At 41.5% G+C, this 14,412-nt stretch overlaps 2 protein-coding genes across 2 annotated transcripts; one reads left to right on the top strand and one right to left on the bottom strand.

Annotated features, from left to right (window-relative positions):
• The first annotated feature begins 43 nt into the window (after window positions 1-43).
• On the top strand, window positions 44-7,986 carry LOC141008371 (uncharacterized). The gene is made up of 11 exons (XM_073480705.1): window positions 44-470; window positions 1,195-1,572; window positions 2,360-2,713; window positions 2,796-3,182; window positions 3,521-3,723; window positions 3,835-3,942; window positions 5,018-5,110; window positions 5,200-5,310; window positions 5,454-5,577; window positions 6,107-6,367; window positions 6,527-7,986. Exons 1-11 carry the CDS (start codon window positions 80-82, stop codon window positions 7,381-7,383), a joined length of 3,267 nt encoding a protein of 1,088 aa, XP_073336806.1. The 5' UTR covers window positions 44-79; the 3' UTR covers window positions 7,384-7,986.
• A 97-nt stretch (window positions 7,987-8,083) lies between these two features.
• LOC141008507 (high-affinity choline transporter 1-like) lies at window positions 8,084-11,698 on the bottom strand. The gene is made up of 8 exons (XM_073480900.1): window positions 11,515-11,698; window positions 11,189-11,302; window positions 10,886-11,041; window positions 10,495-10,643; window positions 9,848-9,991; window positions 9,565-9,718; window positions 9,216-9,433; window positions 8,084-8,728 (listed from the first exon to the last, which is right to left on the bottom strand). Exons 1-8 carry the CDS (start codon window positions 11,696-11,698, stop codon window positions 8,234-8,236), a joined length of 1,614 nt encoding a protein of 537 aa, XP_073337001.1. The 3' UTR covers window positions 8,084-8,233.
• Between the last annotated feature and the right edge of the window lie 2,714 nt (window positions 11,699-14,412).

Below are 14,412 nucleotides of genomic sequence, written 5' to 3' on the forward strand. Positions count from 1 at the left end.
GCGCCATTTTGGAAAAAAAAGAAAAACATTGACCAGCCACCTCTCCCATCCACAGAAGAATACAGGAAAGGTTTTCACTATGGACACCAACTCGAAGTACCACTGGTCCGAGGAGGAGACAGCATGTTTCCTTTCACTGTGGTCTTCAACAGAAGTCCAGAACAAACTGGAGGGAACTACAAGAACTAAGCCGGTGTTTGAGCAAATACAGCGTGAGATGGCTGCAGCGGGGTACAACAGGAGCACTGAACAGATCAGCAACAAACTTAAAAAGCTTAAGATGGAGTACAGAGACCAAAAGAAGGGTCCCAGGCGAAGAAGAAATCCGCATTATGAAATTCTGGAGTCGGTCCTCGGTACCAGACCGGCATGCCAGCAGACTATGACCCTGAACTCTGCAACAGCGATGTTTGAAGTGACGGTTGACTATCCCAGAGACGACATGCTGGTACAAACTTCTACTCTTTCTGGTAAGTTTTACCTATCAAATGTCTGGATTTGTTGCCAGCCGGGTGTGTGTTTTTTAGTGGTTTAAAGCAACTTTATGTCATTTTTTAACCATAAGATATCAGCTTCAAAATCATGTTGATGGTACAGTGTCTTGTAATAGGGTGAATGGTGTCTGTCTCAGCCACTCCATCCCCCTTGTTTCTGCACTATGTAACTTCAGTGAGAGGGTAGGATCACATCATTACATTTTTTAAATCAAAACACAAGATTTCAACGCATAACGTTGTTTAACCTAACGAGTTGTTGCATCCGTAAAGTTAACGTTACGTTCGACGTACATGCCATTGGTGTCAGAAATTAGGAGCTAAGCTTGCTTGGGTAATATTAGCTGACCATCAATTCTATTCTCTAGTAATCCATACATGACAGAAAAACATTTTATTTAGGGCACATTATGCTATCAGTACTCCCTTATAAAACACTGGCTTTCATTTTGAACAATGCTTTGTTTTTAAGCAATATTTAGGAGCAAATGATGCAAAAGCATGTGACTCTATGGTGGCTGAGTGTTGAAGAACAATCTCCTGCCCTAAATAAAGTCTTTAGGCAGATTAAAGTTAACTGGTCAGAGGCTACAGTAAATGCTATGCAGAATAAGTACTTCACTGTCTGTAGAACAACATCTTTAATATAGATAAAGTTTATCACCTTTCATGACTTGAAGTATTCCTATTGTGTTTACAGATGCACCCTTGTGCTCTTGGTCAAGCGGAGAGGTCCAAGCGTTAGTGACACTTTGGGCGGATCCTTCTGTTCAGGAAGAGCTTCTCCTCAGCACGAGGAATACCAGAGTTTACACCCACCTCAGTAATAAACTAGCATCACTTGGATTCAACAAAGCGCCAAATAAGTGCAGGGAGAAAATCAAAAAACTGAAGCAGGAGTACAAGAGAATCAAGAACGGTCAGCAGGAGGGTGGAAGGACCAACGCCCGCACAAGTGTATGGTTTGCCATCATGGATGATGTCCTCAGTTCAAAGGCTGTAGAAGAACGATGTTCAGAAACAACAGAGCCCTCACTGCTCGGTCAGACACAGTCTGTCCTGGATGTGGACAGTGGTGGTAAGTGGAAATGAAAACTAGAAACCTGTCAAATGCTGGTTCATGTATGTAATTTCATACAAGCTACAGCAGGTGTTGCTAGAGAACACAATAGCACTTTTGTAATTATACAGTGCAGGATCAGCTTCTTTGTACAAACGTGAGGAACTTTTGACCAGCCCCAGCTCCCCTCTCATGTCATTTGGCCATAAGAAACAAAAGAGAAACACATCAGAATCTGTGTTAAAGGTCTAATTCCTAAGATAGTAGATTTTTGAGTCTCACTCCGAACTCATCAAATACCGACCCTTAGGGATTTAAGGTCAGGTCAGCCGCCAGCCCAAAGCGTGAGTATTTGCCATTAGTTACAGTTAGAAACCAATATTAAAAATGCTCCTGCAACATTATTTTGTAGGAAAAATGTCCCTGAAATCAGGGTAAGTGATAGCCCTGTAAGTTCAGATGGATTTTGATTGGCTGTCAGTGTTTCTGTCATTCATCAAATTGCTCTGAAAGTAATCCCAAAGATATTCCCCACTGTCACAGTCGTTATAGTTGTGGTGTGGACTCCAGTTGAGTTAAACCGATTTTTAAAACATTATATTTATAGTTATATTTACCGTCCTTGGTGTGGCCCTTTTTAGGCCAATAAATTTGTGCATCCCTAAAAAATAATTTATGATGGAGTGCCGAGGATGAAGTCTAAATTAATGCATGAAAACCTGTGCACTGAACCTTTAAATTTCATCATTATTCATGCATGAGTTTTTAATTTAACTTCCATGGTTCTATTTCTGTTCTTTCGCAGATGGAACCCAGTGGTTGCCTGATGAAGTCCAAGTGCTGTTGACCCTCTGGGCACAACCAAACATCCAGCAACAGCTTCTCATAACAGCAACAAACAAGGATGTTTTTGAGTACCTCAGCAGTGAACTTGCCTTCGTGGGGTTTAACAAGACAGCACAACAGTGCAGTCTTAAAGTGACTAAACTTAAAGAGGAGTACGGAAAAATCAAGGAAGTGCAACTGCTCCAAGGCGTTAACAGCAACTGGTTTGCTATTTTGGATCGTGTCCTTGGTCCTGGCGAAGAGACTTCTGCAGAGGTGGATTCATCTGATGTGCTGACACGGCCCAAATCACCAGAGAATGCGCGTGTGAAAGGTATGATATTAAACCTCATGACGAAAAATCTGTATCTTCAAGAGCTGTTTCTGCATTAACTAGATCACATCGCTTTCAACAGATGTGCAGCAGGTTGTTTGGACGTCAGAGGAAGTCGAGGTGCTGCTCAGCCAATGGGCAGAGGAGAGCGTCCAGGAGCAGCTCACATTGACTCCAAGAAATGAGAGAGTGTTTGCTCAGCTGAGCTCCGACCTTGCGACTCAGGGCTTTGATAAGACCACCAGCCAATGCATGTCAAAGATAAGACTGCTGAAACAAAAGTACAGAAAGATTAAGGAACAGAAGGACTCTGGAAAGCAAAAAAGCAGATGGTTTGCCATCATGGATAAAGTCCTTGGTCGTCATAAGACAGAGACTGAGACTAATACAGCAGCTGAAGTAATGGACTCAGCCTCTGCATCTCTGCGGACATCACAGCCAGACCTTTCTGGATCAGTGGAAGACTTAGGTAAAATTAGCAGTTGTTTTCATACTTAACTGTGGTTTGTGTGTCAAGTAGCGTGTTTACTCCCAGCCTGAGTGCAGCATTTTGCATCCTCCGTAATTAAAATGACAAGATTTCTTGTCAAATATTATGTCTTTGGTGGTAAAGCTGGGTTATAACAGGAGACAATATTCTCTGAAAGTGTCTTTATTTAGGAGGGCATGATGATTAGTGGTTATTTCTGTCTGATTTGGCCTGTTTAAAAGAAATATTGTGGAAATTAGACCATCTCTACTGGGTTTGGAAGTTAGATTCACTCAGATTCTCTCAGATTTGTAAAAGAAAAAAACCTGTTATTTCAGGTTGCCGCTTGTCCATCTCCTCGTTGTGTCTCCTGGTTCCAACACTGCGCCTGATGTGTGCCTTTGCCTGGCAAGTGGTCCAGTCTTGTAATGTGCTGCATTATGGGAAGGTGGAGGAGCTGGTGAGGTTGGTGACGGAGCTGGCTCCCGACCTGCTGACGCCAAGAGAGAAAGTGCAAGTCCTGCTCAAACTAAGGGCAAGGGTAAGTAAGTTATCTTTTTCTTAATAATTATCCTTTTTTTATTGATCTTGAATTGATTCACATTCAGAAATAAGTAATACGACAATAACATTACACAAGTGTCCGTTTCAGACGGTGTTGGAATTGTGTCGCAGTGAGAGAACAGCCGACCTGCTGAATATACAGCCTCACCTGGAGGTCATTCAAAACCTCACAATGGGCTCCAGCTGTGATCAGGAGGCAAGTGTGCACGTGTGGTTGAATACTGGACTTAAAGCATTGAGCTGTGGAGTCCATCCATCCATCCATCTATTCATCACTCAGTTTAACCATCCGTCTGTCATTCATTTTGGAAAGCACATAATTAATAATTAAAATGAATAACGATTAGTGTTGACTAGGTTGTATTAGTACAAAGGTCATCAAGGGTTAAGGTCATCAGTCTTGCCCCTTTCAGCACCTTAGCGAGGCTCTAGCTGTGTGCGATCGACACTGAATGCTGATGCTCTGCTGTTGTGACAAGCTCCTCTGTTGTCCCTGTAAGAGACAGAAGGGAACGGCTGCTGAGGTGAACGAGGTCAAAGGCGGACCCTTCAAAGTCCAACTTAAGTAGCATTCCTCTTTTAACCTTTTTAGTCCCCTGAGAGCGCATCAAGGACCTCCACCTCACTGTGCCCGAGGCAATGAGCTTCTTCCCTCTAACACTCAGGTCGGACCCCATGTTGTTTAGTCTCTATGACCACACTTAGTCGCAGTTCTTTGATTTTTGTTTTCCTCCTGCTTCCTTTTATTCCCTCAGGATTTTATCACAGGCAGATTTCTCCTTGATGTTTAATTGATGTTTCCTTACATCTGCTCTTCAGTGATTTTAGACTTGTGGTTTAGTGGTTTTAGAGTTGTGTCAATTTCACCGATCCTGATTGAATATCCGGTGTTATTGTATGTTCCAGTTCAGGACTCTTTATAGTTGCTATTTTAGTTGAACTGCCTGACACTGCCCAGCTCCTTTGCTACTTTAAACCTCATATTGTCAAATTTGTCTTTTCTTCCTCTGTTGTCAACTATGAAACAAAAGCTCCTATGATGAAACTGGTTGTTTTTTATATACAAGTGATAATAATATCAAGGTATTTGGTCAAAAATATAGTATAGTATATATAGTTTGATTTTGTCGCCAATTCCTAGCATTTATGAAATTCTTTTGAGGACATTTCTAAATCAAGATATGTATTGTGTTTCATGATATAGCCTGAAAATATAGTTTCCAATAATTAAAAACTGAAATGTTTAGTTTTATCTTGATACCACTGAACAGGAACAGGAGGAGCTGGGGAATTCAAAGTCAAACTTTGAGGAGGTTGTTCATATCCTGCTCGAGGACACAGAGGAGAGAAGGATATTTTTCAAGGTAAGAAATTCTTCTTAACACTGTTAGCATAATTAAAAAACAGCTCTATGTATGTGTGTGTGATGGTTCACCTTTCTTTTTTTCCCCAGGAGGTCTTTCCCATCCATTATGGCCAGCAGTATGAAGCCACATTGCACTCATTAGTCTGGAAATTCATCTCTAGACTGGATCATCTTTTGCCTGTCCCTGATATTAAACAGGTACTGTGCATTTCTAAATCACACAATCACACAACAGGCTTTGTTAAAAGTAACTGTTGCTAAGCAAGATTTTTGAAAAAAATAGCCAGGAAACGATCGATGCTGCAGTTGATGTTTGTGGTGTGTTTACATCCACTTTACAGACTGCAGAGTGGCTCAGCAAAGCTCCTTCTGTCATGGACGAATGTGGAGAACTGGTTTTGGAAGCAGTTCAGCTGAAGGAGCTGCTTAACTTCCACCAGCAACAATCAGGAAGCACAAACAAATGTAAGTCATCTTCTAGTGTGTTAAAGAAAAACTTATACGGCTGCCCTAAACCATAAACTCATGGAAATAGAACAAAACTGAGTGGCTATAAGACTTGTTCTGTGAAAATAAATTGTGCCCTTTCAAGAGATACAGAGACGCAAAATAGTGAATAAAGATGACAATCATGCATGGGCTCTTTCCGTTTAAAAACATTGAAAATCCATTCACACCTCGTTTACGTCTTGAGTGACCTCTTTAGATTGGATCTAACTTCCCTGCTCTATATGCCGATATACACCTACTTCACTGGAACAAACAGATACGTTTTTTACACAAAGAAAGAAATATCTTCATGTATAACGTTTGCCGAATTAACAAGTAGGCCCGAACCACATTGATGTTAGCTAATACATACAGAAATGTCCTTAACATTGATTTGCAGATACCGTGTGAAATATCTTGACTCTTAGCATCAACAGTAATCCTCAACATATTGTGCTTTTTGCAGCTAACTCAGATCTTTACGTTATTTTCCCTCCTCTCACAGGCTACTCTCAAACTCAGAACATGTTCTTGCCGAGGCTGTCGGTCCCTCCCAAACCAAACGCGAAGCACCTTCCTTCAGAGCAGCTGGAGTCCTCTGCAGGCAATGAAGATGAAGGACAGTTTGATTATAGTGAGGATGAGGAGCCCGTTGAGGAAAACCAGACTGGTGTTGATGTGAATCTGGAGGACTGGAGCCAAGGAGATGAAGACCTGAAGTTGAAGGAGGAAGAAAGTGACCACCTGATCGCTGCAAACTGCTCAGGTATAGACTCAAATTTTTGAATAACAAGGATTGATTTCACAGATTGAAAGAAACTCTAGAAAAATCTATCATCTTAACATTCCACTTAAGATTTATCATCAAAAATAATTTTTTTTCTAGCACTTGACTTAAACTCTCTCATCATTTTGTCTCTTTCAGATTTAAACAAACAATCACAATCAAAACTGCAGACCTGCTCTCTGTGTCCCTACTCCGACAGCCAAGTGTCAGGTCTTCTGCAACACATCAGGAAGGTGCATCTGAGCCAGGAACCGGGCCAACATCAATCAGAAGAACCTCACTCGGATAACGTCCTCCAGAAAGCGGGCGCTACAACGTGCGCTGCAGGGATGAGTAACGCAACAAACACTTGCAAGTACTGCGCAAAAGTCTTCAAGTCTGTGTCGACCCTGAACGGCCACATAAAAACACACACGCTGCCTTTCCAGTGTGACGAGTGTGACAAAAAGTACTCGTCCAGGGAGCACCTGAACGTGCACCGCCGGATTCACACGGGCGAGACGCCATTTTTGTGTTCGACCTGCGGCCGGGGCTTCAGGTCCGTTTACAGCCTCCGTTTACACGTTCGCATACACACCGGAGACCGACGCTACACATGCCACATTTGTGGGAAGACTTCGATCCAGCACCTGATGAGACACATGCGGATGCACAGAGGAGAGAAGAACTTTCTGTGTACCGAGTGTGGCAAGGCTTTTCTCTCCTCCGGGGAGCTGAGGCTCCACATGAGGTATCACACGGGCGAGCGTCCATACACGTGCAAACACTGCGGGAAGGGCTTCATAGCGAAGTGCCATTTGACGGTTCATATGCGCAAACACACAGGGGAGACTCCTTACAGGTGTTCTGTGTGTCCGAAATCCTTTAAAACTTTTAAAGGGCGGAAAAGGCACATGAAGATCCACTTGAGCAAAAAGTCTTTCCAGTGTTTGAAGTGCGGTAAAATATTCAGGCAAGAAGACACTTTTAAAACACACGTTCAGACACACGAATGAAAGAAGGAGCTGGTGTTTAAATTAAAGAAAGCGGAAAATAAACGTTGGACAGACTGGCGGCTGGCACATAGTTTAAAGGCAGACATATTTAAAGGTCATATTGATAACATTTTTATGTGGGCAAGTAATTTTTAAAGAATACATCCACAGAGTCCAGTTGCCTACGATATAGCACTTAGAAGTACCATGACCTGGGTGACTATTTGTTACTTTTATGTCATGTATTGCCTGGTGGAAGTATGTTTACACCAACTGTCCTCCCTTATTGTGGCTTATACATCAATTTCCCCTTCTCTCCTGGGTTTGGGGTTGGTTTTACACTACTGCATTAAAGTGTCTTGACTGTGAAAAGCATTGAAAGCTGTAATGAAGGTGTCATATTCAAACGGAGTAGGGATATTAAATTACGCTTAGATTAACCCTCATGGGTTATCTTCGTTAAAGGTATTGTAGGTAGATATTATTACCACTCTTCTTTAACGACAACGCTACATCACTCAAGTGCCGCTTTTTAAAGGTTGCTGCTTCTGTATCTTCCCTTAATATGTCATGTGAGATGCCCTGTCCTAAACGAAAATAAGAAATGCAAATTAATAAACCAAACACAACCAAATATCATTATTATGAAGTCATTTTTATTTGTTTGATTAAATGTTTTGGATTCGGTTTATACAATACAATAATAATATGAATACGTTTTGTCATTTAAGCAATATAAAACACTTTTAGGTTTCCATTTGACTGTTTTCCCACCACCTACATGCTGTATAAAGTGTTCACACTGAGAAAACTTCACATTTTCTTTCTTCCTCGTTGTTTCCTCTGGAGGATTAGTGAGACTTCTCTTTATTTAGCCCGTCTTTTCCTCCACATCTGTTCCAACTGGTGCCATGTAATGTATGTCTGTGTCTGTTTCAGCATCACTTATTCCTCTCAGCAGCCCCTTCTCAGACAGCCACACAACAAAGCGTGACACAAGTAAAATAGTCCCGGTGCTGATGAGCATGATGACTGTACGAAAAGGGAATAAGCGGTATCGGTGACCGTCCTCCTGGATCTTGTCCCACGGCAGGGGCAGCACGTCAGGAAGGCCTATCAGGGGTTCCCCAACCAGACCTCTCAGCAGTAGAGCCAACAAACAGCCAGTACAGGCCCCGTATTTGTTCACCCGATGAGACAAGTAGAAGATGCATATCACCTGGGGAACCATCATTGAATACAGGACATCCGCACTGACGATCCAGAACAGGTGAACAGAGCTTGTCATCATGGCCAGGCCCGCTCCCATCCCCCCGCACAGGAAGATCGACACTTTGACCACCACGATAATCATATTTTCTGAGGCCTGAAATAGAGGAAATCATTATATGAGCCATTAAGTTAGTTGTGTGGAAGAAAGAAGAAGACAAAGCTGTCGAATTCTCTCTAACCAGAGTGAGTTTCCGGCCAGGATTAGAAAAAGGTTCACAGGAAACGAGTGGTTGGAAAAAAAAGGTGTGGGCTGGGTTAAGCTGATGAGGAATAAGCTCTGAGGAAGGAACAGAAACCCTGAAGACACCAGCACCCAAGATGTGTATTTAGTGTCAGCCCCAGGTGGAGGGTGTCTGAGCGACCCAAACCTTACATTTTGGCACATGCTGGGTTTAGCATTTAGCACAAAGCGTCTGAACACACCTGCACAGAGCTGGTAGCGTGGCTAAATATTGTGTATATGACATTTCATCGTGTATACACAAGTGTCATTTTATTGTAATTATACATTAATATGGAATTTATAAATGATGCCATCGAGAGGAAATAAAAAAAATGGATGGTGGTCGTGTAAGTGTCACCTTTTTGTAGACGATGTTCTTGAAGATATTTCGGCCCAGTTGGGAGGCGGCGGACAGAAGTGCAGAGTCAACTGATGACATCACAGCAGCAGCAAGCGCTCCCATACCGACCAGTGAGACGTAGAACGGGCAAAGATGCTGAAGGGCGATCGGCAGGATCATACCAGATTTGCCCTGTTCGTACGGGCTGGGTGAACCGTAGGTGGTCTGGTTCCAATCTGACAGACATTAAGCACATGTAAATAAAACAAACACGAGTTTAGTTTCTCTAAATGATAGTACTACAGAATGTTTATTCCAAGATTTACAAAGATAGTAAAGACAATGAGAAGAAGTTTAATCTAGGTACTGGTAGATGCCGCTGCTGCCCCAATGATGAGTGATGGCATCCCAAGGATCGGACATAATACTGCTCCAGCATAGCAGGTGATCTTAGCTTGGGTGTCAGTGGGTGTGGACAGGACTCTCTGGTAGAAAGCCTGGTAGCAGATCCCTCCAATGGCCTTGGAGAGGAATAAAAACAGGATTTCTCAGAGGATTGCAACAGAGATCATTTTAAGGTAATATGGTTTATGTCATCACAGTGTACTCTGTCTTGATATTGCATATTTGCTGTTACAGGTCTCCTTTACCAGTAGCAGTATGTCATCTATCCAGCGGCCTGTATCCTCCAGCTCCAGCTTGCCGATCCACGGCGCCTGGTGCAGCTCGGTGAGTGCCGCAACAGTGATGTTAGCAGAGGAGGGGCTTGTCAGGATAAAAGGCACGCAAAACCACTGAAAATAAGGAGGGAAAACAGGAAACTGAGTTACAAACACACAGTATATCAGTTCTGCATAGGTCTGTGGATGAAAAATAGTATGGGGGCCACACTGAAAGAGACATACCCGCCTGGACCTGGAGGGGAAATTTACTTAACTTTATGAACATAAGGTTACAGAGAGAAGAGGGAAATGGAAGAGGGAGAACCGGGGTCTCTGGTGAGTGCTGAATTCACTGAGAGTCGACCTGAAGTTAAACACACTCATACACCCCCTCGATGATCCTGCTTTCAATCTCACTTTGCTGGTGGTGGACACACATTTCCCTTATCCGGGAGGTAGCAACAGGCGACCTAATGAAATGCACCATTATCATGAGTAAACTGTGGATTTCTCTGGGTTTTAACATTATTGGAAACGTGGGATAAGCACATAACTCAATAAAGTATACAACAAAGTTTTAGTCAACCTCCTGCATATTATATCTTTAATTTTTCCTGCAAATGCAATGTATGTACCAAGCCGAGGAGCATCAAGAGAAGCTGGATGACGTCAGTGTAGGCCACAGAGTACAGTCCTCCCAGTAATGTGTAAATGATTGCCACAGCAGCAGAGATGCTCACAGCCAGCTTGGAGGAGATATCCATGACCACACTTACCGTCCCTCCTGTAACCACAAACATACGTGAGGCAGGCGCAGTAAAGGACTATTTTTTTTCACGCAGTCCTTTACTGTAAACCCAATAACACTAGAAATCAGCCATCTGCATCATACTTATGTTTACGTTTTTTAATTGAAGAATTTTTCGGATAAAAACATAAAAGATAAAAAATGTATGTACCATGAAAATGAATTTATACTCTACATTGTACAAGAAATGTATTCATGAAGTCATTGTTCTGACTTACCCAGTGCACCAAGGATACATGCTATCCACAAGATATCGGCAATTAGAGCGGGAATGAAAATAATAGCAACTATAGTGTTGCCATATTTCTCTTGAAATGGGTCCATGAGGGTGACGTAGTTCTTCGACCGGATAGGTTTGACGAGGAAGAGTGCACCTGAAAGTCACACAAACAGAGACGTTTAATCTTTAAAGAAACATTATGTAGAAATTGGCATTTTGCAATTTGGCGCCCCCTACAGGTTCTGAGTGTGACACCACTGTTGTAAATACAAAACCCAAGTCTTTCTTCGGCATCACTCACCTATAACCAAGTTCATGGCGCAGCCAATGGGTGCAAAGGCCCACACCAACCCTTTTGTTGGATCGTAGAGCACTTCAGCGCAACCCAAAATATATCCTCCTCCCACCCAGGTGGCTGCAGAACATTAGCAGATATGTATACAATCAGTAAGAAAGACAAAAGATTATAAGACAAGGTCCACCTCTTGTAAATTGATGGAATTAAATGTATTAACATTAAATTTGATGCCCCTGATTTCAAAATAAATCACCCTGAATAAATTCCTATCATGAATGCTCAAGGCCCCATTTTATTGTGATCATCTTCATCATCATTTTTCTTTCTACCTGTCATCGTAAAGATGCTGACCCAGATGTTTAAGTTCCGCCCTCCAACCATTGCAACCTCACTGCGGTTCCCGGTGCATTTCTTCTCTTCGCGTTTGGACTTCCTGGACGCCCAGATACCCGTGCCCAGCACGATCAGGTAAAACACTCCTATGGACGCAAGTCCCGGCCAGTTTACCGCCATCTTCACTGTCTGTGGGGAAAAGACAGGGTTTGCGACACTTAAAAACATGAGCCCAGTGGCAATTTAAACACGGATGTACTATATATGGATATACAGTAGAATATGAACCTGTAGCATGTAAACCTATTCTAGCAGTAACCCAAAATAAAATTATGAACCTGAAAATGAGCATAACATGTCTCCTTTAATCGATTATTTTCCACAAAATGTCAGTAAATTAGGTAAAACTTTATTATGACGGTCAGTCATGAGTCATTAGTCATCTATAAACACATTTTTTAACTATGTTTTAAGTTTTAACTATGTGTGGCAACTGTTCCAGTACACCATGACGCAAGTTCCTTCATACAAAAAAAAGTATACCTGTTGTGTCTTGTTAGGGTGGAGTGAAGAGAGAATGAAGGTTTGCGGTACATTTCTTTCACTGTGTCAGCTGCAAAATTAATTTATTTCAGGACCCATTCCAACCTTGGGGAGAGGAACTGAATCTTTCAGCAGACTCCTTGCTCTGAATACATGGTTTATTTTAGCATAGCTCATTTATCTGGTACAATTTCAACATATTTTGGAAGTGTAAGAAACTGTTGGCCTGTTGGGAAACATTACTGGCTGCAGGCTGCTCAGTGCCAACATTCGTCATGCCGTTGGACTGTCGTACCAAAACAGGAATTATTGTTTATTGTTTATTGTTTTTGGCACCAAGATCAAAAACAAGCCAGAAAACTTGGTGTAGTGAAGGAGTCAGACCCGAAATTCGACCCCAACATAAAGTCAACAACAGAATCCGCCTACTACCACCTTAATAACACAGCAAGAATTAAAGGATTTCTGTCCAAACAAGACAGAAAAAAGTATTTTTTTATTTATAAATGCTTTAAAATGACTCACTGCACTTGTGTGTCAAATGATTGATTGGCGTCTCCCCTCAGGTCATCTGGGACAGGTTTACGACGTGTTTCATGGATCAAAACCAACCAGGGTGAAGCAACTTTTTGTTTTTATGAGCCCCATCCATGGATCAAGATTTCTGAATAAGGTCAAATCAGGGCTTAAGATATTACTGTGGCTTTCCAATAACTTAGGTTCATAATCTCTTATTAATGATTAACTTTTTATTTGGTTGGTTTTGTTTTTGTTGTCTTTTGAATGCAATTTTAACATTTTCTGATGGTTTTCTATAGTAGAAGGTTTTATAGTCAATAGTGACCAGGTTAATACGAGGCTATAGTAGCCAAACAATATTACCCTCTCCTACTGTATAATGCCCAGTTGTCCTTCTGCAGTTATTTTGTAGTGTAACTTAATTACTCTGCAGAGACAGTAATACTGTCAGGAAACATATTGTTTTAAAATGATAACAACTTGTAATATGTAATACATTACATTTTGACATATTACATATTGCACCTTTAAAGGAGCAATTTAAAGGTGCAATTGTAAGAATTAGCGTCCTCTCAAATTTATATAGATATTGGGCGGCATATCACCATACTAACCACTAATCGCTGCTAACTGCAGATGCTGTTAGCTCAGTTAGCCATGCAGCTAGCGGCCCAGGCTGGGAGCTTGGACGTCTTCGAGATAATGTCAAAACCATTATTTCTTCAAATTCTGTTGATTTGATTGATTCTGATCATTTTAATCAGGCTAATATTTGAATGTTTTTAAACTAAATTTGATTACATATGTCACCTTTCAATGCTGTATATACACATTCAAATTAAAGGCAAAAGTCAGATGTTAGTGGGCGTTTGTGGGTTTCTTGTCCAGTGTGAGAGGGGTATATGTTTTATTTACCTAACCTGACTGCAGTTAGTTTCATCATTTTATCAGTGCTATGTGATGAAATTAGCAAACATTTGCAAACAAGGATTTATGTCATCATACATGACGACTAACTGTTTTTTGGCAGTAAGGCGTGTCTCTTGGGGGGATTCTTTGGAGGTTTAGACAGCCGACATTTGTAAACATTTTGCACACATATTCAGTATATATTTACTAGTTGAACAAAAATAAATCAAAGCTGAACATTTAGCAGCACAGGGAATTTGGAAAATGCACATCTATTGTAGATTTTCTGAGTTCACACAACAGCTAAATCTACTTTTTTATTACTGCTGCTTAAGTTTATTGTTACACCAGTATTGGTCTGAACTTCTGCCTTTGAACGTTCTGAAGAAAACAAATCAGACCTCCAGCACAACATAATTTTCCAAGATAAAAAAAACATTCACACGTATTATGTTGTTTCTCATAATAACTAATAAAATAACGTATTTTTAATTACCTGTGCTGCTGCCTTGTTGAAAAATGTTCAAGTCGGGATCCTCAAAACTGAGTTTCACAACAGTGAGGAGGAGTGGTGAGTGCTGCCAAGTTTTGACTATGGCTTTGAGTGAGATAAATTTCCAGTTTGGTTGGCTCGGGTGGGGGTTTACTGGAGTAGTATACACAGTTGAGGTACTTGTCCTTTACTTGAGTCTTTTGTTTTCATGTCACTTTTCATGTCAATTCATCAGTCTCACCAGATCGCTGTCTTAGTCTGCATCTGTCTGCCTTTTACCTTATTTCTGTGAGTGGTGCTGTCAGGATCAGGTGTTGAGGCAATTTATCAGATTGCATGCAGCTTTCTCTGGAGCCACAAAAGACCTTTTCACATATGCAGTGGTAATCCCCAAGACCTGTAAACAGGTTTACTTTAATGTGTAAAATTG

This window comes from Pagrus major, chromosome 14 (assembly GCF_040436345.1).
Source record: "Pagrus major chromosome 14, Pma_NU_1.0".
Classification (NCBI taxonomy): domain Eukaryota; kingdom Metazoa; phylum Chordata; class Actinopteri; order Spariformes; family Sparidae; genus Pagrus; species Pagrus major.